Below are 27,797 nucleotides of genomic sequence, written 5' to 3' on the forward strand. Positions count from 1 at the left end.
CTGTTTCCAGAAACATCAAGAAAAATAAAGAAAGAAGAAGAAGAAGAGAGAAGATTGTATCTTTTGTGAATGAATTTCAAATATTTTCATTCTAACATTTAGGTAACGCTCCGAAGAACTTTGGCCCGCGCTTTGACTTCTGGGTAGAAATTTAGACCTTTTTTAGCTTATTTTTTCTTCTCTTTTATCTTTACTTTTTTTTTTTTTTGGCAATGCTGGATCGTGTAAATTTGGATTCGGGAATTTTTTGGAAATAACGTCAAAAAAAAGGTATATTGAATGTGGGGGAAACGCTTGTACGATGATAAACAAAAATACGCGCTCACTAAAAGAGAAAGGGATTAATGAAATAATTTTAGATTTAATGAAATAAATAATTTTAGATTTAATGAAATAAATAATTTTAGATTTAATGAAATAAATAATTTTAGATTTAATGAAATAAATAATTTCAGAATGAATTCAAGAAAGAATTTTAGAATGAATTCAAGAAAGAATTTTAGAATGAATTCAAGAAAGAATTTTAGAATGAATTCAAGAAAGAATTTTAGAATGAATTCAAGAAAGAATTTTAGAATGAATTCAAGAAAGAATTTTAGAATGAAAGCAAGGAATAATTTCAGAATAATTGAAAGATAAAATTTCAGGATAATTCGAAGAAATATTTTTAGAATTCATGTAAAATGTAATATATCAGAATTTATATATGTAACAAAAAATATTGGAATTGGTGAAAATCCAGAATTTTTCAGAACTAATGCTAGAAATAATTTCAGAACTAATGCTAGAAATAATTTCAGAACTAATGCTAGAAATAATTTCAGAACTAATGTTAGAAATAATTTCAGAACTAATGCTGGAAATAATTGCAGAATTTTCAGAATCCATGCAAAAAAATTCAGAATCCATGTAAAGAATAATATAAGAATCATTTGTGTGTGTGGCAAAAAACATTTGGAAGTGATAGAAATTCAGAACTAATAAAAGAAATAATTTTTCTTTTGTAAATTCAGAACACCGGGTACTTTTTTTTTCTAGTGAAAACATAATATATATTCTGTGACCTCGCGACAAGCATCTATTTTGACAACATTTCAATATTGAGCGCACGGTGTAAAGTAAATAAAAGGCTAATCAAGGTTACACCGAAAGTACCGATACACTGTCTCGGTACACCAATATCTTCGCATATGCACAAGTTTAAAATTATTATGGTTGTTCCGGATAATAACAAAGTTTTAAGTGGGGGGGGGGGGAATTCGGGCTCAAGCTTGTTGAGACAGCCCCGGCCCTATTAAACAATCTACAGATTTCATGACGAATGAATAATAAATAGCCTGCGTAGAAATGGCGCATTCAATCCAAAAATCCGATGCGTTTCCGATGGTATTGACCAATTCAACGTCCATGGCGTGTGTTATTATCAGAAACTCTATATTAATCCGACACGACGAATAACACGCTAATGTTTGTGCCTGTCCGTGATCAGATGCATTTTCCGAGCAACACCGAGGGAAGATCCGACATTCTTTAGGAACCGGTTCCCAACGTACGCGTCACGTCCATCACCAGAGTGCCACCACCGCCACCAGCTACCATATTATACAGCATTATGGAGTCTCACATCGTTAACTGCGCGTTCGGATGAATGAGCAAAATTTTCCACGCGTGCAAAACATGCGAGACACATTTCCGAATCATGATCGGATGTGTGCACGCTTCCATTTTTATTTATTTTTTTTTTTCGTACGAACACGCTCGTTTTGGTGTGATTTCTGCGGAACGCCCCCCCCCCCGTCTCCCTCCCTCCTAAAATACTCGAGGGGGGCCGTTCAAGTATTACGTTAGAAGATTTTTAGCCATTTTCACCCATCCCCCGTTAGCAAAATTTTTTCAGCTCTACGCCCTACCTTTTACGCATATTGGGATCAGAGACGCCCGCGGAGGGGAAGGGGGCATAGGGAGGCTCGTGCCCCCCCCCCTCCGATGACAAAATATATTTTTAAAGCAATAATAATTTCTTAAGAAAATATCTTTATATATATATGTTATTATTAGGGCTGGGATTTTTATGGCTTAAAAACCGACAGAATATGCTCCATAAGAAAAAATGCTTTTGTGCCCTAAAAGAACTAGAAATATGCCGTAAAAACCTAAATATTATTTTATGAATGGACTGACCATATTCCCTCTAGAAAAATACGTGAAATTACAGGAAATCGCCAAATCATTGTCAAAAAATGATGCCAAAGGTACACACAAATAAAATTGCCAATAGTTGCTAATTTCGCAGAAAAATAGCCAGTCATTGCCAAAAAAACGGTGTTAGCGGTTAGTAAAATTGCCAATTGCTGCGTAAATCGCTAAGTGCGGGAAATGACGCTCGGGAAAAAGAGTTTGGGGGGGGGGGGAATCGATATTCATTGTTATGCTGAAATATGCAAGACATGAAAATGTGCCTTAAATTCTGAAGACGATAAAAAATGCCCGATTGCGTAAAAATAGCGAAATATGCAAAGTCATAGAAATCTTAGCCCTAGTTATTATAATCGATTTCTGTTAATTTCAATGCTATTTGAAGGCTAAAGAGTAAAAAAAAATTAAGAAATTCATTGCGACCCACCCTCTAAGCCATATGTATCAAACCCATGGCCCGCGGACCAAATGTGGCCCGCCATCTCAAACCTAATTTTCTAAAAAGGAGCTAAGCAGCCCATTTGCTGAAGCGAACGCGGTGCGTGGCACATTTTTCAGATCAAGTATGTCCGTGGTACATTCACGGATCGTTTAAGTTACCCCCGACATAATTCCAGAACACCTAAGCGGTCCGTGTCACATTTAGAGATCCCTTGAGTGAGTGGCATGTGGCACAGCTTTAGAGCACTCGAGCGGTCCCCTGTACAGTTCTATAATCACTCAAGTTACTCGCGGCGCATTCCCAGCTTGCTTAAGTGATGCACTGTATAATTACGGATCACTTGAGTGACACGCAGCACAGTTCCGCAGCACTTGAGCAGCCATTTTCATTTTTTTTTTTCATCACAGGCCCGACTCGAGCATATGGAAAAAAACGAAAAAATTTTCGTTTTTTTTATTTTTTTTTCATTGACAATGATGGAAGCATTCCCACACGCATGCGTGAAATTTCACAGAAATGCTCTCTTTGACAGCCCTGATGCAATCGTCAACGTATTTTGATCTATTTTCACAATACTAATACTGTATTCAGCAACCCGGTCCTGTCATAGGCCCTGGTATAATGCAACTGGGCTGTTCTGGGGGGGGGGGGAAACGAAGAACCTCACTTCCAGCGAAATAGTATATCCCAATGGCATTCACGGAAGTAAAAAAAGGCCTTAGTTTGCATAAAAGCGTAAAAATATATTTTTCTAAAAATAAATTAGGCCCTATCATACAATACAGGGTATCCCTGAACTCATGGGCCAAGCTTTAAGGGAAGGTAAAATGCACTGCGCCTTTAAGTCCCTCTTTTGATCCCTCACGCACTCTCTAGGTTACTCTTTTAATGCAACTCCTACACTTACACACTTTCTTAGTCACTCACTGGCTTGGTATTTCGCTCCCTAGGTCATTAGTTTGGTCCTTCACATGTTTTCACACTGTTTTGGTCGCTCACGCACTTGCACACACTCTGGATCACTCTTCTGGTCACTCACCGACCTGGTCCCTCATTTTCTGTCACTCACCTGCTTGCACGATGTTATAGTCATTCTTTTGGTCACTCATTGACCTGGTCTCTTTCTTTCTGGGTCAACCTTTTGTTAATACACATGCATAGGTGTATACTGAAAGAGGAGGTGATAGTGGCGATAGCCCTCCCCCCCCCCCCATTTTGTAAAGAAATTTGTATCATTGACATAGGCGGGAGGAAGGCATTCGCAACAACCCGTTCTAAGAGCCTGTATACCCTTATGCTCACATACTTACATACCCTCCATATCACTCCTTGAGTCACTCACTGACCTAGAACCCTCGCTGTCTGGACATGGGGCAGATTTATCATTTCACCGCATAATGGACTATACAAATTCTTCCACCTTTCTTCACACTCTAATAATCTTCTTGACCATACATACCTCAAATTTTCCGCCCCTTGAAACCACCGTAAGCTATAGCCCACACCACCCCTTCCCCCGCAAATACGCCTCGGTAATCATGATGCCAAGTTCCAGCGATTCCACATTAGAATCTACATCTACCATAAGAAAAAAACAAAATCGAAATAAGTCCGGCTTAAACTGACACACATTCGTAGGTACGTACTCAGATACGCAGCGTACGGATACGGCATCCTCATCACTTATGCAAAATCCAAGCTACGCCCCTCAGACGATATTATACGTAAGAGATATGCAGAGAATTTCAATCCGATTTTATGCATCGGAGGATGCAAATGGAAGATGGCATTAAGGTATCGTAGAAGAGAATTTCGATCTCGAAATATTTTCCCACTGGGACAAGGAGTCTTCCCATACGTACGCACGGGTTTATTCTCATCCTTGGAGGGTTGAATGAAAGGATTTGATGACGTAGAAGACATCCGTGACGTATCTTGTGAACTTTTCGTGGGGGAAAAGAATCTGATTGGCTTATTTCAGTCATTGAAAATTCACCTCCAAATACAGTAAAAAATTCAGCTCTTTATAAGTTGAATTGAAGTAGATGTGCATGGAAGCTCCAAAAATTACGAGACTGATTTGTTTAGAGGGGGGGGGGCGTTTTTACTGTCTTCTCTCATTTCGTGAGTGTAGGTAACTACCCTCTGCATCACTTGACCTTGAAGAACTGTTTTACAGTTTTTTTTTTGGGGGGAGGGGGAGTGAACAGTAGTAGTAGAGAAACCGACATAATGTTTTGATATGCCTTTGAAGAAGAAGCTTTTAGCCAGCCACAAGTGTTACACAAATTATTTTCTTCGTTAAAAAGTGAAAAATTGGCGTGATCTTGGCGTTAAGGAAAAGACCAAAACATCCTAAAAGTTTCCACGTGTGATAATATTTGACTGTTGTCGAACAATTTACGGATGAACCCTTTGCGGTCTAGAGGTTTCTACGGGACTTCGTTGGTACAGTTCGCTTCGACCGCGATCAGAAAGGCTCGTGGATGTTTGTCCCTTCGCAGTTTTTGTATAGCTTATGAGCTCTGCTGAAAAGCCAAATTTACAGGGATCTTCTTATTATCGTAAGGGGCCGTTGTAACAATGAAGTACCGTTGTCTCCTGATGCGAACTTATGTCGAATCCACCTCGACATGGGAACGCAAAAGATTAACAGCGCTAAACTGGGTTTCCTGGAGCACAATTCCACTGTTTTTGACATTTTGCAAAGCATTTTTTTTTTGTTGTCCTCAAGCAGGCGTGGATCTGGGGAAGGGGGTGATACTGGTGGTCGCCCTTCCCAAGAGCCGAGTGATATAGGGGTAATTCTTTCTGACCCGTAATATACGAGATGATACGATGCACCTACACAATAAGTGGCTTCTCCGACACATCGCCCTGGATCCAGCTATCTCTGCTCCACAGCTGAAAATATCTGCCACCGCTCTATTCGTAACTGAACATATCTACCTCGGCTTCATTCGCAGCTGAAGATGCTTGCCTTCATTGCAATCGTAGCTGAAGATATCTGCTTAGGCGTATACCTCCGCTCAATTTGCAGTTGAAAAGGTACCCGTCTACTTTCGCTCCATTCAAATATGATTATGTCTGCCCTCACTCCATTCTCAGTTCATGATGCTCCGCTCCATTCGTAGCTGAACCATTCGCTTCACTCAGGCGCAAATCCAGGGAAGCGGTGTTTAATGGGATCAATGACCGACCCTCCCAATAGTCAAATAATTTGTGAAAATGTATTTGTCCCGTAAAATACGGGACGATCAATTGAACTTACACAATTCGCCCCTCCCGTCACATCGTCCTGGATCCACGCCTGTCCCCAAGAAGGAAACAGAACTTGATGCGTAATATATTATTTATATACGTTACTAAAAATAAAAGAGACAGTATAATATCCATTATTCTTATATTTGTCACATTTTTTGAATTTTCCATATCGATGGCGTGCCACGATTTTACGTCACCTGACTGCGTCACACACACCACTGATTTACGATACAAAAAAAAAAAAATCCGAGAAAAAGGTAAAATGAACGATTTCTGGACTATTCCTGGAATGTGTAAAATGATGAAACTGCTTATCACGATTCGACAGGACTTAATTGCACTTTATACACGTAATAAATATGACCGACCCGTGAATAAACGGAAAAAAACAACCACTTTTTTACATGGGAAAAATGTATTGATAACATGACATGAAAAGAGATAAATGGTACGTTCCATTATTGGCAGATGTGAAAAGATTTTGATTACATAATATATTTTTTGACATGAAAAGAAGAGGAATCATGTTCAGAAATATCTATCGATAGACCCATACATGGTTCGATGATCCTTGATTGCGGTACAAGTAGGACGGGAGAAAATAATTATAATTGACAATAATTATATATATATATATATATATGTATATTTAATTTTTACATTAAAGAAAAGGCAATATCCACTGGAAATAATTTGTTTCATTCTTGAATGATTCTGTAAATTAACTCGAGTTCCTCTGTATTCGAATGGAATACGTTCAAATATTTGAAGCAATGAAACAAAGAAATAATTCATTGATGTCTGCATTGAAAATTTGATTTCTCTAGACTATTGTACGTTTAAAATGTTCAAAGAAACCTCACGCTGTGAAGGAAATTTCCAGAAAATTTTAAAGAATTTTCATTGGAATGCATTCAATTAGAACCCTGAAGAGAATTTCCGCTCCAAACATTAATTGAAGCTGTCCGTAGGGCCTTCTTAACGATTCCGGGTGGGGAGGGGGGTTGCCTGGAAATTTCCAGGTCCTCTTCTTAAGATTTAATTTGAAAAGAATTCGGGGTGGGGGAGAAATTTGGAATCGGCCTAAGCCGGCATAACTGCTAGAACCGGAAAGTTCAGCGCCTAAATTCCTTTTTTTACCTATTTTCGAACTTTTTTTTTTGTAAAAACGCCTTTTTTTCAAATTTTTTTTCCACTGGCATGAATGCCTATTTTTAACACTGTTTTAAGTTTAATCGTGAATTTCAGTGGCCATAATCTGTAGAAATCAGTGCCGTCCTAAGGCATGGGCCGACACGGACACGGCCCGGAGGCTTCAAGAGAAAAGGGGCCTCACAAAAATGAGATCCGGCTGAAATTTCCAAGAATCCGCCTGGTTGGGCCTCAGAAAAATAACTTGGCCCGGGGGCCCATGATGCTCTTAAGACGGAAACGAAAAAATTGTTCTTTTTAAAATCAACTCTTTGTATTATTTAAGTGAAAGCTCCACCTCCCCCCCCCCCATGTATATCATCAGAACCGCAACTAGGGGAGGGCTAGGTGGGGCCTTGTGCCCCTGATGCAGGACCAGTAAGGGCGCTAAGTTTCTTCTTTTTTTTAGTTAAAAATTACGGGTGGGGGGCGACAAAATGTGTACTGGCACCGAACGATGGGTAAAATTAAGTTCCTGTATACAATGCAGGGATATGTATAGTTGACCCAAGAGGCCATCAGTTTGCGTCGTGGCTTACATAGGGTGGGGATCTGGCCCGGGCCCCCCCCCCCCCTGTTGTTTTGATTTTATTTTTCCTTAAACCACAAATGCAAAGCAGACAACCACGGCAAGTTATTTCAGACGCATATTTAATGTTCTGTTTAATTGTCCAGAGCCGCCCTCAGGGCTGTGTGACACGTGCGAACAAACCGGGCCCCGCGCTTGAAAGAGTGCCGCAAATATGGTAATATAAATGGTAAAAAATAAAGAGTTAATTTTTTTTTTCAATAGTAAATCACAAGGTTGCTGTGTTTCAACCATAATAATGATAGTGAATATTTCAAATGAATGAGAATCATTCGTTACTCGGAGTCCCACGATAATTTTCTCAGGGCTAATTTTTCTACGGGCTCCGCATGTGGTAACGGTGGCCCTGGAATCGACCTTATCCTAAGGGGCCACAAACACTTTGTTTTTGATATGAAATCAATTTAATTTGGATAATAATGTGGTTATCATAATCTATAACAGAACTGGTAAATGTAGTAAATGCAATTTTTAGCCAATGTTCAGACTCTTAACATCTTATAGCTTTTAGTTATTTTACCTTTCTTTCATTAGTTATAAATGCCCTTGTTTTAGTGTCTATTTTGACCATTTTTAGTGCCTAAACCTCTGGGCTTAGGGCACTAATTACGGGATGCACAAAAATTGTGAAAAATACCAAAGCAAAAATACGAGCTCACTGAATAAAATAAAAATTAATGAGAATTCCGAATTAATAAAGGAAAAAATTTCAGAATTGATGGAAGAAATGATTTCAGAATTGATGGAAGAAATGATTTCAGAATTGGTGAAAGAAGTAATTTGATAATTAGTGAAGGAAATAATTCCAGAATACAGTAATCGCAAAAAGCAATTTCCAGAAGTATTTAAAGAAATGATTTCAGAATTAACAGAAGGAAATATTATCAGGATCATTTAATGTAATTTCAGAATCAATGAACGAAATAATTAATCAAAGAATAATTTCAGTGTTAGAAAAAGGAAATAATTTCAATATTTACCAAAGAAGTAATTTCTTTTATTGATAATATAAGAAAATAATAGTAACAGATGGAAATTTATATTTCTGGCAATGGAGAAAAAAGAAATAATTTCAGAATTCACATGAAAGTAATAATTTCATAAATAATGAAAGTAATAATTTCATAAATAATGAAAGCAAAAATTTCATAAATAATGAAAGTAATAATTTCAGAATTCATGAAAGTAATAATTTCAGAATTCATGAAAGTAATAATTTCATAAATAATGAAAGTAATAATTTCATAAATAATGAAAGCAAAAATTTCATAAATAATGAAAGTAATAATTTCAGAATTCATGAAAGTAATAATTTCAGAATTCATGAAAGTAATAATTTCAGAAATAATGAAAGTAATAATTTCAGAAATAATGAAAGTAATAATTTCAGAAATAATGAAATAAATAATTTCAGAAATAATGAAATAAATAATTTCAGTATTAATAAAGAAAATAGTTTCCGAATTAATGAGTATTCGAAATTATTGGAAATATTGTAGGTCTTGGGCGTAGAATTCAACACAGATTCCAAATTATTGAAGACCTCCAATAGTTTTTAATCCCTGCTGAACTCAACGCCCTAGGCCTTACACAATAACAAATTTCACTTGAAAGTGCTACTTTTCCATTTCAAGCATGGCCCAAACAATTCTCCTGCCAATGCAGCCCGAAACGGCCTTTCTTCAGCCGTTGCGGCCTAGAAAATCCCCAAAAGATTAGACAGCATCCCTGGTTTACAACGTTCTCTTTTAATAAAATCCGATAAAAAAAGATTACAACGATTATAATCTTAATTGAGAACTACTAACTCTTCAACCCCGATGGGAGAAAAATTCCAATAATCTCACACGACCGTTCACCTTTAAAACACAACGAAATCCGATGTATAAAAGGAGAAAAAAAACATGATTTTAATTTCATCCTTGAAGAAGACACGTAAGTGTCCATTTTTGATATCCATATCAGGAAAAAATCGATCTCCTTGATACTTCATATGGAGAACAAAAAAAGAAGGACATATAAATATGGTGATTGAAAAGGAAAGAATCGATCAAAAAACGATGCACTTGACCTGATTCAAGATGAAAACACAAAAATCCGAATCTCGTTAATCGTGATTTCCAAACACCCTATATTCCGGTTACTGACATTTAACTCTTGAGAAAAGAAAAAAAACACGTATAAATAATCTGAAAAAATTAGATACGGAAAATACGTCAACATAATGAGGTGCCCAACTTATTGGAAAGAAAAATAGAATTTTTTTTTTCTGTCGGATAAATACGAAGATTATCTTGGTTTACGATATAATTGGCAAACTGTTTGTTTGGGTGAGCCTGTATGACCCGTTTATTATTGTATATATTTTCATGTAACTTAAACCATTACGATATTTTTTTTTTATAAATATGTATGTATGTCCCCGTCTTTCCCGTATTTTCAAACAAATGATTTCACAATTAATGAAAGAAATAATTTCAGAATTGATGAAAGAAATAATTTCAGGATTGATGAAATAAATAATTTCAGGATTGATGAAATAATTTCAGAATGATAAGAGAAATTTCGAAATTGATGAAATAATTTCAGGATTGATGAAATAAATAATTTCAGGATTGATGAAATAAATAATTTCAGGATTGATGAAATAAATAATTTCAGGATTGATGAAATAAATAATTTCAGGATTGATGAAATAATTTCAGAATGATAAGAGAAATTTCGAAATTGATGAAATAATTTCAGGATTGATGAAATAAATAATTTCAGGATTGATGAAAGAAATAATTTCAGGATTGATGAAATAATTTCAGAATGATAAGAGAAATTTCGAAATTGATGAAATAATTTCAGAATGATAAGAGAAATTTCGAAATTGATGAAATAATTTCAGGATTGATGAAATAAATAATTTAAGGATTGATGAAATAATTTCAGAATGATAAGAGAAATTTCGGAATTGATGAAATAATTTCAGGATTGATGAAAGAAATAATTTCAGGATTGATGAAAGAAATAATTTCAGGATTGATGAAAGAAATAATTTCAGGATTGATGAAAGAAATAATTTCAGGATTGATGAAAGAAATAATTTCAGGATTGATGAAAGAAATAATTTCAGGATTTATGAAGGAAAAAAATTTCAGAATATTGATAAAAGAAATAATTTCAGAATATTGATGAAAGAAATAATTTCAGAATATTGATGAAAGAAATAATTTCAGAATATTGATGAAAGAAATAATTTCAGAATATTGATGAAAGAAATAATTTCAGAATATTGATGAAAGAAATAATTTCAGAATATTGATGAAAGAAATAATTTCAGAATATTGATAAAATAAATAATTTCAGGATTAGTGAAAGAAAATAATTTCAGGATTAGTGAAAGAAAATAATTTCAGGATTAGTGAAAGAAAATAATTTCAGGATTAGTGAAAGAAAATAATTTCAGGATTAGTGAAAGAAAATAATTTTAGGATTAGTGAAGCCAAAAGACCAAAATATTACGCATGCATGTGAGTAATCAAAACAGTACCAGCATGTGAATGACCAAAAGCGTATGCAAGCATGTGACTGACCGAAAGAGAACGCAAGCATGTGATTGACCAAAAGAGTACGCAAACATGTGAGTGACCAAAAGGGTACGCAAGCATGTGAATGACCAAAAGCGTATGCAAGCATGTGACTGACCGAAAGAGAACGCAAGCATGTGAGTGACCAAAAGAGTACGCAAACATGTGAGTGACCAAAAGGGTACGCAAGCATGTGAGTGACCAAAAGGGTACGCAAGCATGTGAGTGACCAAAAGAGTACGCAAACATGCATGGAGTGCCCAAAAGAAGGACTTGGAAAAACGTTTATATTTATGGGGGATAAGGGTGTTATAGCACAGGGCGGCGAATTCGAGGAATGAGTGGTCAAGAAAATTAGACTAGAAGGAGAGAAGGGCGGCAGAATTCGGGTAGCCCACAGGCGGCAAAACCGTAAATACTCCTCTGAACAAAGCCATTACTTTTCTAATTTCATTCTGTACTGTAAAATTACGACTAGAAATAGTAGAAATATGAATATTCATCTCATATTTGTAACGTCTGTACGTTTTTCTTATGCATAAATTTTGGCGAAAACTGGCGATTTCCTGCGTTGGCGATTTCGATTTTCTGGATTTTTTTTTCGATGATGGGGGAAAAAAAATAAATACGGAAACTCGAATGGCAATTACGGGAAATCGCTGAAAAGATTCCAAAACTGAAATCATTGAAATATTAGCAAAAAAAGCACGCTAATGAAATGCTAATGCAAATCACTATGTACTGAAATGAACTTATTATCGCTAATGGCAAAGCCCGAAATTTTGGCAAATTCACGACGGGGTCGGCCACTTCGTGGAACTAGCTAATTTCGTTAAATATTGACCAGGCCAATGTCCAGAATTCGGAGTTCGCGAAGTGGCTGGTGATCCGTGGCCAAATTCCGATAACAAAAGACGTGATTCGGGATCATCGTCGAGTTGGCGTGTTTTTTCGTGATAATCATGTCCACGTCAGTTATAGCAACCCATCAAACCACAGCCACGATGCATTATCATTTTTTGGCAGAAAAACTAAATGTTATACAATTATTTTCATAGTTTTTCTCAAATTTCACTTTTTCTTCCCTTCCATTACATGGAGCTAATCCAATACAGCTCCTATATATAGACATGTATCACACGTTGGAGATTAAAAAAAATGGATTTTTCTCCTACCGGGCCGTCTTACATCAGTGCATCGAGCTTTGGCCAGGGATCACCAGCCACTTCACGAAATGGCCCACCCAAGTCCCAATCATTTCTGCAATTTGGACTTTGAATTGGCCGCAATTCGGGTTTTGGCACTAACATTATTACATAGTCTGACCATATTTCCCGGGAAAAAAATGCGTAGACATCCCAAATACACCTAAAATATCGCCCAATTTCTCTCTTATTATGGATTAGAACAATTTTTTTTTTAATTTCCTCATTGAAAATTTCAGCTCCAATGTTTCTCGGAACTTCATGCATTGGAACTTCATATTGCAACTTTAAATCAATAACAAAATTAAATAGAAGAAAAATAAACTTTTCTAGCAGACAATATAATCAAAAGGCATTCATTCTCCGTTATCATCGTTCATCTCCACGAAATTCATTAGCATTTTTATAAGCATTTCGTTTGATTTCTATCGAAAATACGCTTCGGGTTGTTGTTGGCAATGACACGCATACGCCAAAGAAAAAGAAATACAAAAGGCGTCTGCCAAAAATTGCGGAAGGAAACAAGCAACTGAACAGCGATAAAGATCGATGTTAAGAATTAAAAATGAAAGGCTGGCTACCTAATCTTTGGTCCGGTCAGATGGCCGTACGGGGCTCCAAAACACAGGCCTTGACGCACCTTTTCCGGGATGGATAAGATTGAATTAAGCACGTCTTCGGTTAAAAAAAAGTATTAAAATATAATTTTTGTTAATTATTAGAGCCCGGAAGTTAGGCACTGAAAATGGTCGAAATAGGCAGGCAAAAAGACACTAAAAATGCCTGAAATAGGCATTTATAATTTATGGAAAGAAGGAAATATAACTAAAAATTAAGGTATTCCGACTACCTTTCTTGTCACTTTTCTTTAAAATGGGTACTGGAGTGAACTTTAATAGCATTTTTTTGATAGAAAGTGTCTCGAAATGGTGATAACGGTGGCAAATTTTTGTCTACCTAAGACATTTTCTATGAAAAAGTCAATTTTTACGTCAAATTTTAGGCAAAATTCAAGTGATATGCGGAAATCCCAATTGCAAAAATATTTTGTTACTGAAATGTTTTGTGATTTTCACAGTACATTTAGCTAGTAATGTGTTGCACGCTATGAACTAAAATTTGAAGGATTGTATTATATGCTCATAAGTAGAGCCCGGATTATATGAAAATGCATATGTGCATTATCATTTGCATATTTTGGCTTTTTCCAGCATTAATGCATATAAATGCATAAAATCAAAGAATTTTCATAATAACTGCATATTTTGTGAAGGTTTATTGAAGCTCAATCACTTTTTCATAGTTTTTCAAATGAATATTGCTCATAATATTTTCATAACATCGGGTTTATTGCCCTCAGGTAGGATTTTTTTTTCAAATATCAACTGTTTCAGCGTCAAAAATGTTCAATTCTTTTAGAAATAGTCTCGAAATTCTTTTTTACTGTTATTTCGTTACTGAACAGCCACGACTAACTAGAAATTGAAAATGCTTAAATAAAAAAAATATTTAGAAGTTATTTGCATATGTGAGGAGGTAAATGAATATGCACTAACAAATATAAAATATGTATTTTAAAACATATCTGCTTTTTTTTGGCATAGTGATTTTATAACGCATATTTTCTCATTTTTTGGTACATATTTTAGAATTTTTAACTTTATTCAGGATTTTTCAAATACAAACACAAGGGACACCACAGGCAAATCGCCTAACGAGGTGGAAGAAAAAAAAGATACCCATAAAAGATATGGATGTGTGTAAAGATAATAGTCGAATCCCGTTATAACGAACTCCAAGAGACCAGAGAAATCACTTCGTTGTAACGAAATTTCGTTATAAAGGAATTCCAGGTTTTAGCATTGTTCCTATGCAAACGTAGCTAAAGGGGATCAGAAAATTGTTCGCTAAAACGAGATGTTCGCAATAACGGTATTCGTTAAAACGGGATTTGACTGTATATATTTTGGCATTTTTAAGTGCATATTTTGGTATTTTTAAGTGCATATTTTGGTATTTTTAAGTGCATATTTTGGTATTTTTAAGTGCATATTTTTTAGCCTTTTAAGTGCATATTTTGGTATTTTTAAGTGCATATTTTTTAGCCTTTTAAGTGCATATTTTAGCCTTTTTAAGTGCATATTTGCATATTTTTAGAGCATATTTTGCCACTTTTTAAGTGCATATAATCCGGGCTCTACTCATAAGTTACACTCAAAAATATTAATACAATTGAACGACCGACGTTAGTTGAACCCAAAATTGCAAAAGAACCACGGCTATACGCGTTTCGGAACTATATGAAGTTCCCTCATCAGTAGCAGAAACAAAGAAAAATATCGAAAAATACTCCTTATAGCGGGAGTTACTCGCTGCTGTAGACAAAAGAGCCGCATCTGCCCCACACACACACGCCCATGAGGGCGACTCTGGTCAGTTTAATCGAGTACTAAATATGCATGTTTAATAAATAGCCATAGGTGTTTGCAGTGCATTTATGGTGTAAAAAAATATCAAAACGACACGGGGGCCCCCAGAGCACCGTCTGCCCCTACCCCCGCTTCATGTGAGCCGTGACGTCAATTCATGATCTCTTGGGACAGTCATCGGTCAGCTATACACATAAAACGCAGTCCAATGCCTGAGCGAGGCATATTTTGTGAAGAAACAAAAATTTATAATTTCACTCTGTTTTTCTGACACGAGCACCATCCGGTCAAAGCAAAGTTAATGGATGGCACCACCAATCTCTCAGATCACTTATTTGTGTCTAAATGGGACTGGAAAGGGGGAGGGAGGGTGCTCTTTCGGACGATAATTAATACTGAGAGTTGGAAATTTTTAAAAAGAGCAATTCTTTTGAAGCTCTCAATGCTCAAAGTACCCAAGTTTTACTGACCATGGACTCTGAAATTCACTAATTGAACTTAAAACTATGTGGAAATAGGCATTTATGGCACGAAAATTTCAAAAAAGTCTAAAAATAGGCAAAAAAAAAAGGCATTTATGGCATTTTGCGTGAACTTCCGGGGCTCTATTAATTGCAGTCCTTACTTGTAGCCGCCGTGCGGTCATCGTGCTGGACTCTCGTACTGAGCATCCAGGTTCCAACCCCGTTGACGGCAGGTGGCCGGCTAGAGATGATTTTCTGAGGTTTCCAGCTTCGAGGCGCGAATGCGAGCCGGTCTCCCGTATGAAAGTCTCTCCGCAGAGAGCAGGCAGACCTCACCTACACGATACTGACCATGGCCCCACAACGGGTGGGCTAACAAGGCTCCAGCCCTGGGGCCCGGGACGATTTTCACCTTTTTTTTGTTTTTTCATGCTGTAAATTCATCGTAAAGGGGAGACCGTGAAAATCTGGTTGGGGGCCCGCATAAGATCCTGGCCTGGGAGCCCTGCTCCAGAATGTGGGGGGCCATGATACTGACATAACACAAATGAATGAACGCTACTGGACTTATCCCGTTGCCGAGATCTCTTCCAGCCCAGCTTCGTGGCAGAGTCTGGAGCATTCATTCAGACATAACATGAAAAATTCAAGCATTTCCATCTTTACTTCAGAACATGTAAGGTAAATGGCAGCATGAACACGAAACAAGCACAACTTGACGACATAAATACATTAGGGCCACACATACACCGAGAACACACATTCCGGCATGTACCGATTCATTAGAAATTCCGTAGAGGAATGTTTACGAGGGGTGCATGTACTGTTAAGAAGTAGTACTATTCCTTACTTGAAGAGTGACCATTCAACCCGTACTTTACGGGACTTCCCCTCATCTACGTCGTGCTGCAATTTTTTTTAATGCCCCGTTTATTGCGTTTTGTCGACAAAGCAAATCAATTCATGATCATCACTGAAATGGCGAAAGTAAAACACACACGTTTTCAACCCATGTCCCGCGGGATAAAAGTGGCCACCTGACACCGGGGCCACCAGCCACTTAACCGGGGCAATATCTAAAATTGGGGCAATTGAAGATAGAGCCTATATATAGGCGGTGAAAAAACCTAATTTTGTAAAAATGAATCAAGTACGACATTCACAGATTACTCAAATGACCCGCGGCATCTTTTAAGTGACCTGCGGTGCAATTCTACATCACTAAAGTTACTCACGACACAATTCCAGAGTACTTAAGCGGTCCGTGGTGCAGTTTCACATCACTCAAGTGGCCCGCGACACATTTTCAGATTACTAAGTAGCCTGTGATACATTTGCAGATTACTCAAATGACTTGTGGCATATTTATAGATTACTTGAGTGAATCACAGCACGGTTCCAGAGCACGTAAGTGAATTGTGGCATGCTTACAGGTCACTCAAGTGGCCTGCGACACGTTTTTAAACAAATGAGGTGTCTCACCATCTCCTAAAGGTTGAGCACCCTTGGTATAAAACATACATGGTCAACTCATGGCCAGCGGACCAAATGTGGCCATTGGCAGTGACCTCAAACCTATTTTTGTAAAAATGAACCAAGTGGCACATTTACAGATCAATTAAGTGGTTCGCGATATACTTCCGGATCTTTTTAGTGACCCGTAGCAGAGATTCTCACTTCAATTAAGTGGTCCGCGGTAGATTTCCACATTACTGAAGTGACCCGCGGCATATTCTCACTTCAGTTAAGCGGCCGCCGCACAGTTCCAGACCACTCAAGTAGCCCGGACGAATTCACAGATCACTCAAGTAGCTTTCGTCACATTTCCAAATCACTTCAGTGACCCGACCCATGGCACATTTACATATTACCAAGTTGCCTGTGGTACATTAGCAGATTACTCAAATGACTTGTGGCGTATTCATAGATTACTTGAGTGAAGCACGGCTCAGTTCCAGAGCACGTAAGTGAATTGTGGCAGATTTACAGATTGCTCAAGGTGGCCCACGGCATATTTTTCAAACGAATGAAGTGGCCCACACTCTACAACAGGATGAGGACCCTTGTTGTAAAATATATATAAAATTCGTATATATTTTATAATGCAAATATGAATACTTAATATTTTTTCTGAAATAAATTCCAGGTTTCTTGCAAAGTTTCTCGCTTTTGGCTGCGGTAAGGCTTGAATATGGCCCAAGGCCCTATCGAGCTAAACTAGACTATCGGCTATCTAGGCCCTATCTTTGAACGGGCCCCAAGGCCAGATTTTTCACAGGTCCCTCTAGTGAAGAAAAAGGGAAAAAATCGACAAAGGGCGGAGCCCTGTGAGCTCCACCGTCTTAAGAGTATCATGGACCCCGGGCCAATTGATTTTTCTGAGGCCCTACCAAACAAATCCTCGTAAATTTCAACCAGATCTAATTTTTGTGAGGCGCCTCAACCGACGCACTGCCACCGTCGTAGGCAGGGCCGCAACTACATACTTTGTCACCCGGGGCAAACCGACATTTTGGCTCCCCTTGCTATATGTAAGGGCAAATTCGGCGTCCCTTCTGGTCCGGTGTCCGGGTCACTCACCAGACCCGCCTGCTCCCCCCCCCCAGTTGCGGCCCTACCCGTGGGGAGCCATGGGTTTAGATCAAATGACTGAAACTATTTCAATTTATTGCCCTTCATTTCTCCGTTGATAGCAAATTTTCTTATAATGAAATCAGCATATTTTGGCCGTTTTAGGACTGGCAATTATTTAGGTGACGATGCACCATGTTTTTCTGGATAAAATATGGTCACTCTATATTTTGAAATTAATTGATAGGAGAGAGAAACACATGAAAATTTATCAATACATCAGGATTAAATCGGAAAGCACTCACTTGAATTAAAAAAACATCCTTTATGTTCCACGGACCCTTTGCGCCAAGATGAAGACGCAAAGGATCCATTTTTTCCCCTATGAAGTGTGATATCTAAGCGGTATGCTGCAGCATTTTGGCGTGGCCTCCATCTATAGCCCCCCCCCCCCCCCGACAAGGTTGAGGATCCAGCCCAGGGGCCCACAGAAAAGACTTCCCCAAAAATTGCAACCCATCTTTGCTTCATCAGACTGTCATAAATTTAGGTTCTTCCCAAGAAAACTATAACCGAATGGAACAACCTCCCACCAAGTATTAGAGATTGTACTGCCGCCTGGCAGTAGGTTAGGGGAACTAGCTTCTCACTGTGCAGGTCTGGGTTCGAATCCCGGTTCGGGCATGGATGTTTACTAACACTAACAAATTCCCTGGACGGATCATGCTGATCCCTTGGGAATACGTGTGGATCACGTTATTATTTCCGAATTTACTTCAGCCGTCATTTTTGTCATATTTAAACACTGCATCCTCCTGTATAGGCCTGTGGCCAATACAGGCCATAGGCCTTTAGTATTCATTTATTGAATAAATAAATAATAAATGAAAGCAACATATCAATATGCTCTCTTCTAGGAGCCCTACCAATATTCCTATACAGAATGGATGGAGACTGAACAATGAGCAGAGTCCAGCATTAACCATGTAATACATGCATTTCTCCAGAAAGAGTCTCAAAAACGAAACAAAAATGGCGAAAAATGTCATTACAACGGTGGTCGTTGCGTTTTGTTGACGCTATAAGTAAGAAAGGTCCATTAATATTTTCTATAGGAATCAGTTGCAGTTAGGGAACTAGCACTTAATGTTATTATAGCCAAGTTTGACTATTTACAAATTTATGGGACAACACCCTGTACATAACTTGAAACATTTTTTCAGAGCAAACAAGAAATTTTAAGTATAAGTTATGAATGGTTATATAAGACTAATTGTGCACTACAACTTATACTGCTTATGTTGGGCCGCAAAGCTATTTTAATGTTGGCTTTTATTTATTTATATTTATTTATTTATTTATATTTATATATATATATATGTATATATATATATGTATATATATATATGTATATATATATATATATATATATATATATATATATATATATATATATATATATATATATATATATATATATATATATATATATATATATATATATATATATATATATATATAAAGTATTAATTTTTTTTTTGGCCACACACACGCCAATTTTAAATTTTTTTTTTTCCCTAACATGAGTGAAATAAATTTTTTCAGACTAATTTTGGTGTGATAAATTGAAATATGAATGTAAAAATCTCCACTTTGTACAGTTTTTTCTGTATGCATGATGGTCATTTTTTGAAATGCATTATGTGCACTATTAAAAACCTTATACATCTCGAAAATGGAGATTATATATATATAATTGGCATATATATTTCTTAATAACAGATTATATTTATTATGATAGTTATATTTTTTACCATAACCATACATCCTTATGTATGAAATGGCAAAAAAAAAACTGTCTCCTCATATGCATATACACAAAACAAAATTTATACTTCTTTTTTTATTTTATAAAAATACTTCATTTCTATTTTTCTCGTCATCTTTCTGCTAAAGACAACAGTGATCACTCATCACTGAAACAGGGAATCAACCTTGATTCCCTAAAAAAAAACCTTTGTTGCAGATGTGAATGATTACAATGTAGCGAGTTCTATGTGAAAACGAAACCACTTGATAGTTTCCTTATTTGAGGACTTGCAAATATTCCTCCTTTTTTGAGTCGTTTTTGTAATTTACTGTCTTGTCCCATTTAATTTTGGAAAAATTTTCTTTTAGGTGTGAGAAACCTGTGCGAGATTTGATCAGCGCAATTTTAATGTGAAGTGGTGGCAGCAAGACTTATTTGGAACATTGAATGTATCTGTGACATTGATTTAGCCCCATTTTTTGACTAAAAAATATAAAACCTCTGTTTTTCTCTTTCAATTACAAAACAATTGCCATTTCCCAAGTTTTAGACAGTTTAAAAAATAGAAATATGAGAGATTATCATTTTTCACACGTATAGCCTAAACATGTAAATTTTGAAAGAGATTCAAAATTAAATGCCATACAACAACAAAAAATTAAACGTGATGGCCATTTTTTAAGGTCAGATCTACTCCACCAAACACAACTCTGGCCATATCGCTATATTGCAATTTTAATATTAATGGAATAGGTTGGAAATGAAAGCACTATCTGTCAGTGGACTCCTCAAGCTTGTTGGGGGAAAATCACTTTAATATGAAGTGGTGGTAATCTAACTCCTCCCTAGTGATAGCAACCTTTACGGTGGTAGACAAGCATCTTACCACGTCACTCGAGCCCTCTATAAAGTCAGATCTGGAATCATTGCTCAAATATTAATTTTAGGAACATCTAAATTTTTTTCCACGTTAGAAAAACCTTGTACACTAGTGCTATTATAACACCCAATGATAAATAGAGTTATTCAGCCGTATGTGTCCCACCCATGAGCAGAGATACGGGGGTCCCAGCTTCAAAAGTGGAGTGAACAGATCTAATGTATATATTTATATATGAATTGACATCATCATCATCATCATCATCATGCCCATTCCCCCCCCCCCCCCCCCCCACCCACCCAGACTTCCAAGTCTATCTCCGCCTATGGTCTGACCATTCCAAAGAAAGTTGTGTCCTACTCATTTGACTAATTTCTTTGGTTGAAGTAGAAACAAAAAACATTCTACAAAAAAAACTTGAAAAAATTTTAATAAAAGAGGGCAAAACATTTTGAAGATAAACACAATAAATTAACAAACATAAAGTGACATCTGGTTTTTGCTACATTACACGTAGTAACAAAAAATAATGTATAAATGGACAAACCAATGCAAAGTAACGATATTCACATTCAAGATCATGGAAACTTTTCGTGCACTGATCCTAGCTACAAATAAACAAGAGCACATATTTAGCATCTCAAACTTGATTAACATTTAAAAGAAAGACACATTTTTTTTGGAACGTGCCACCCAGCATATACATCTCTTTTTTTTTTTTTCTCCCTATTACAGCCAATTCAATTTATACTGATTTCAAATAATTCATCAATCACTATAAGGTAGAGATACGAAGCATGCTAAAATTGAATCTAATTTCAATATAAACATTTATAGAATTCGGATATTGACTTTGAAAAAAAAAAAAATACAGCGAAGCTGCGAGCACTTGTAATCGAATTCACGAAACAGATGTAAGAATACCAGCGTGAACAAATTTGGCTCTTGAAAAAAGTGAATAGCAGAACAGAGTTTTGACTCAAAAATATGAGGGTGGATCAAATGAAAATGGAAGTTGTTTATAATTTTGTTTTTGTATGAGTGTGCCAAACTTTGTGTAGATGTGTACAGGTAGAACAGGATATATAAGTAAGGCAAACCCTACTGTGGAATGGACTTGCCCAAGGTAGCTATACAAAATCACATCATATATGAGCTGGCGGTCAGCTGCCAGTATAATCCAGTTTCCCAACCATTTTTGTCCCACCCGTCCCCTTCTTCAGAATTTTTTTCTCCCATCACCGCAATCTAACCCATAGGATCCTGTTATACCCGTAGCTTCTACCACCTCCCCCACCCCCCCGGAACTTTCCATCTCCCCCAAGGGGGCATTAACGCCCACATTGGGAATCACTGGTATAATCCAACAGGCAATCAGTTCTTTTTTCATCTGTGTCTTTCTTTCTTTCAAACTGAGCACACAACTCAGGTATATTGCCATGGGCAATTTGCTGCCTAATGAGTTGTGCCGGAAGTGTAAGTGTACCTGACAGTCTGATTTTTCAGTGCTGCCATCTATATTTCAGAAGTGAAGTGTAATGATTGAATATTTGTACCATTTGCAGGACTGTCGTTCTCTGCGGCGAGACTTTTTTAAGGGGAAGATCGGCTTGCATTCGCACCTCAAAGTTGAGAGAGAACTACGGAAAACCAACTTCAGCTGACCACCACTGTGGAAGCAATGGGGGTTCGAAACTGGGATCTCGCAGAGTTCATCTGCACTCATCGCATCAAGGTAGTCTGTGGAATGCTTTCGAGTAAAGAATAGCAATGTGATGTTATTCCTTTTTCAGTGGCAGAAGGAGTTTGAGTTAACAAAATGCATCGGCGAACGAAGGCAGGCAGTGTACAAAGAACATGCACTATCATTGACTTGGATGTGTTTTGGTTCCGTTCATGCCATAATTGCAGACACACTCCGCAACAGGAAAGTGAGTGCACAGTCCTGCGTATGAGTCAATAACAGTGCGTGTTCACCATACAGGTAAACAGATCATTGCTTTGCAGAAGTAATTAATGAAAATTTACCGTTCTCTAATTTTGAGAAAAATTTTTAAAATAATTTTTGCTAATTAACTCTTAAATAACTCCCATCGCTCATAGAAGATTATCACCATGATCGATGATTTTAATTTAATTAACACAAATGCTTCAAAGTCGTCAAAATCAACCTACAGGTAACGAATGGATATGCTTTATTCCCCTTCGCTCTGTTATTTCTTTCAATTAAGCTTAGCTAATTAGTTCAGAAAAATAGGTTTGTTAGTGGGTTAAACTCTCCTCACAGCAATTCTTTAAGTTTTGTGTGGAGATGCCATCAATCTTTTCTCGAAACAAATTAGAGGAGCTGGGAAAATACAAAGAGGAATCTTTCCTTTGCATGCGAGAAAGGACTAAAATCTCCTAATATTTACATTTCGAATATGAACTAGAAAAATTCAATAGACATTAGATGATTGTAGTTTTGGTTTTACTGGATTTATACATAATATTCAATGGAAGGTGCATACAAATACAGCGATAAGTACATCAACGAAAGCAGACATAAGAAAAGAACACAATACGATACGTCCAAGTACTTTTTGGATGGAATTAAAACTATTATGTACATTTTTTTGTATTTGATTCCACTAAAGAAAATACACACTACATTATAATATTGAGGGGAAAAAGATTTGAAATTTTTCAAAATTCTACATCACGCAAAACAATGTTCAAGAATCAATTGATTTAACAGCACTCTTCAAATACACATTCATACTTAACGCTGTTCCCATATAAATTAATTTATTTTCCTTTAAGAGATTTATTTATTAATTCCACTTCTAAATGAGATCAAACATTCATTAATGAACAACTCAACTAAAACTCTGAATTACGATGTTCACTCGCAGCTGCCCACGAGTCTGAAAAATAATCTCTAGAGCTCTCTTAGTTACACATGAATGATGAAAATATTCCGCCGTTTAATTAGTAAGAATAAATCATCTGAGCAAATTCCGTCATACATGACAAAAGTTATCTTCTTCACTTTGAAAAGCAAAATAATTTAACGAGGTGGAGCATGATCGCTTTTTCTTGATTACAAAACATACTTCGATGATTCGAATGAACTATCGAAGAAATTCCAAGGTGCGAAAAATCCACAATTGGTCTTTCTTCGAATGGCTTTGGGAGGAATCATGTGTTCGATGGACATCCAGGGCTTGGAACCGGTTGACTAGAAAAGTATTGGCTTGCTTGAATGGCAGCATCCACACATATGTTGTACACAGGATGGTTCGGACACTGCAGAATGTTTAAAATAATTAAAATACTTGGAAATAAAACAATAAAATAAATTTGAAAAAAAGGGGCAAGAGTAAACATAATTTAGATGTGATATCGATATAAATTAATTATTGAAAAATCAGTGGAAAAAATCTATGGAAAATTAGAAAATAGTGAAACCTTACTCATACTCAATATATCACTCTAAAAAAATACTTTTGAAGAGGGGTCATTCAATTACACAGAAACCTTGATACAACAACATTCTGTAGCCCAAGAAAAATATTGCTGTAGAGAGGGATTATCATTACATCAAGAGGAATTATCATCTAACCATGCCGTAATTATAACGTTGCAAGCATTTATTTCAGTATTTCATAATCAGTATCATCAGAAATGCACATATGAGTTCTTATTTTGCCCTAGTATTGATCAGTTAATTATTAAAAATCAATTATGTAAGTAACAAAAAAAAAAATTCATGTTTTCCATAAGGTTTGATAATCATAAGTAGGATTTTCTTGTGATGGGAAGGTGGGTCGTATTTTAAAATGTCGGCTCAAGGAAATTCCCCCCTCCCCCATTACGTACACCAGTGGTGATAAAAATAATTAAAATTACTTCTTTGAACAGAAAAAAATATGACAATGAAAAATTTGAGTGACTAAAACCACAGAAAATATGTATCGTATCTGTATATCTCAGTAATATCAGTTTTCAAATACTGATAAAGAAACTGTTACATTGTTGATACATGACTTTGACTTATAGTTGATAAGTATCTGATTTATTTTGACGATGGAAACATAAGCATTTAAAAAAGAATTAGTAAAATGTTGAAAGCAAAAATTCTAATGATGTGACTACCTGATTGTTGTTTAATGTTCAGCTGAAATAATCCAGCGTTTTCGTCTGTTTGGTAAACATTTATCACTACAAGGGCCCATTTATAAACACTGTAAGAAACACCCTGTAGGAAAAATTATTACCCAGCGGTTTCGTGCCATATAGCAGAAGCACTAGACTTCATTTTTGTAATGGAGCAGATGGTGTTGAATTTTAGGATTAGGATGCCTGGAAAAGGGACAAAAAAAGAATGTCTGGAGTCTAGACAAGTCCTCAAAAAAAAAAAAAAAAGGACTAGGTGGTGGTCAGAAAACCTACATACAACTACAGTAATGAACAATTATATTTTGCTGCTATTCTCAAATAACGAAGAAGTCTTCTGCATGCTAGGATAGACAATACCCAAAAGAAGGTTGTTCAAAGTGTTCAAACAATAGACTAAAGATATAAATCGACTGCGCACGCTATTCATAAAACTTGTCGAATGTGAAGAAAAGATGAGCAGTATTGTCGGGGGAAGAACAGGTTCTGCGCTCTTACATTTGGCTCGTTTTCGCAGAACATAGTGATTTCGTGTTAATGCTAGGATGTTGTTGTAACGAAATTTGACTCGATCGAGTTGATGAAAACTTTCCTTCATTTGTTCAATTAATTTCATTCATTCTTTTGTAAAATATTTAGGGAATGTGGGATTTGAAAAAAAAAAAAATCAATTCTATAATATAAACAAATATTGAAAAACAAAATTTAAGGGATAATTCCTAATAATTTAAGACTTTTGAGTGTTTAAATCTTATTATATAACCTATTTCTTATATATACAGCCTATTTCATTTATATTTTTAGATATTCTCTTCTCATTCACTTTGCCACTCTCAATTTTGAAAACTTATTTTAACTAGGGGTTATTAAAACATAAAAATTATCTTCCAAGAACATTAAAATTACTCTAATCATACATTTATTTTGAATATATTGTAGTGACCGATCATAAACGATACTCTGTGACGTCACGATGTCACGTTTTCTCGTTGTAGCGCTTTTCGCCTTGTGATGGATGGTAACCTAGCAACGGATGGCCAGAGAGTTTTCGAACGTTTTAAGGAGTTGATTGTATTTCGTCATAGAGTATGGATGTCGCGTATAACTTGTCCGTGTGTGTGTAAATAAAATGTTCATGTCTTTAAGAATGAAATTTACATCTTCTCATTGCCGTCGCCTTTACTGGTGACCCGGACGTGATCCCGAACCTGCCAAGAACTTATCGCCATGGCTGAACAGCAAGAAAGCGATCTTCGAGTTCAAGCTGTCCACGCGAAACTGCCGACGTTCTCGAAGGACAAAATCAAACTTTTTTTCGTCCAGCTCGACGCTGCCTTCAAGATCAACCATGTTACTGCCGAAGGAACCAAGTATAACTACCTAGTCAACTGCCTAGATGTGGAGATCTTGTCAACGGTAAGTGACATTGTTTTCGATCCTCCCGCATCGGATCCGTTCTCGAAACTCAAGGAGAGACTTCTCGCTGTGTATAAACATTCAGCCGCGAAAGAGGTCAAGATATTGTTAGAAGACCTATCCCTAGGAGATCAGAAGCCTAGTACGTTGCTACGTAAAATGCGCGAGCTTTCGACAGGGCGAATTAACGATGAGACCTTCCTCAAAAATTTGTGGCTTCAACGGCTACCAAAGAGTATACAAACGGTGTTAGCAGCTAGCAGTGAAGAACTGGACAAGCTAGCCGAGTTAGCTGATCGAGTAGCTGAGCTCACCGAACCCAATTACGGTCATGTAGCAGAAGCCTCGTGTTGCTCGGAAATAAGAGACCTTAAACTGCAAATCTCGGAGCTGACTAAAAGAGTTGAGCAGTTGGGCAAATATCCGAGGAATAGCCGGAACTGCTATCGAAACTCCAGTCGAGACCGACGTTATTCTGGTTCAAGGAATCGCTCGCGATATCAAGACTCCGATGAAAACCCTAAAGTGTGTTATTATCATAGCAGGTTCGGAGATAAAGCTTCCAGATGCAAGTCCCCCTGCGCTTACAACGCTCAGAATATTCAGGGAAACGGTCCAAGCCCCCCGCAGTAACGGCATGCGGTGGCGGCGATAGCAGTCTTCACCATAGCCGTTTGTTCATTATGGAAAGGAAAAGCGGCATGAAGTTTTTAATTGACTCTGGAGCTGATATATCAATTTTACCTTACAAAGGCAACGGCAAACCGACAACTTTTGAGCTTTTCGCTGCAAATAGTTCTCGTATATCTACCTACGGTTTGAAACTCCTGGAATTGGACTTGAACTTACGGCGGAATTACAAATGGCATTTCACCCTCGCTGACGTTGAGAGACCAATTATCGGATCGGATTTCCTTGCTCACTACGGACTCATCATCGATATCAAAAACAAGCGACTTATAGATCCACTCACTTCTCTCACACGTAAAGGTTTTACTTACAATGGACCTTCGACAACGATTAAAACAATCTCAGGAAACAGTGCTATAACTGAAATTTTGAAGGAATTTCCCGAATTAACGAGACCTCGTCCGTTTTCGAGGAAAGCTTCCCATAATACCTTGCACTACATAGAAACTAAAGGTCCTCCTGTTTTCGCAAAGCCACGCAGATTGCACCCAGCCCAACTCAAGATTGCCAAGACCGAATTCCAGATGATGTTGGACCAAGGTATATGTCGTCCATCGAAATCAAACTGGGCTTCCCCGTTGCACATGGTTTCAAAAGGACCGAATGAGTGGAGACCAACTGGTGATTATCGAAGTCTGAATCGAATTACTGTGCCGGATAACTACCCAGTGCCACATATACAGGACTTCGCGCAGAATCTGCATGGATGTAAAGTTTTCTCTAAAATAGATCTGGTCAAAGCATTTCATCATATTCCTGTAAATCCCGACGACATTCCCAAGACAGCAATCATAACTCCCTTTGGATTGTTTGAATTCGTAGTCATGCCGTTCGGACTCTCAAACGCTGCACAAACGTTCCAACGCTTCATCCACGAGGTGCTACGTAATCTCGACTTCTGTTTCTCGTATCTTGAT

General features: G+C 37.0%; 1 protein-coding gene across 1 annotated transcript in view; it reads right to left on the reverse strand.

The window, feature by feature from the left end:
• Positions 1-21,028: 21,028 nt before the first annotated feature.
• Fntb (Farnesyl transferase beta subunit) overlaps positions 21,029-27,797 on the reverse strand; it is a 37,291-nt gene continuing 30,522 nt past the window's right edge. The window contains exon 13 of the mRNA XM_089249231.1: positions 21,029-23,904. Coding sequence (XP_089105357.1) covers positions 23,797-23,904 — 108 coding nt within the window. The 3' untranslated portion in view covers positions 21,029-23,796. The remainder of the gene's footprint in view (positions 23,905-27,797) is intronic.

Source organism: Pholcus phalangioides, unplaced genomic scaffold, assembly GCF_987345545.1.
Source record: "Pholcus phalangioides strain wild (caught in Gottingen) unplaced genomic scaffold, Ppha-v1.0 ptg000003l_1, whole genome shotgun sequence".
Taxonomy (NCBI): domain Eukaryota; kingdom Metazoa; phylum Arthropoda; class Arachnida; order Araneae; family Pholcidae; genus Pholcus; species Pholcus phalangioides.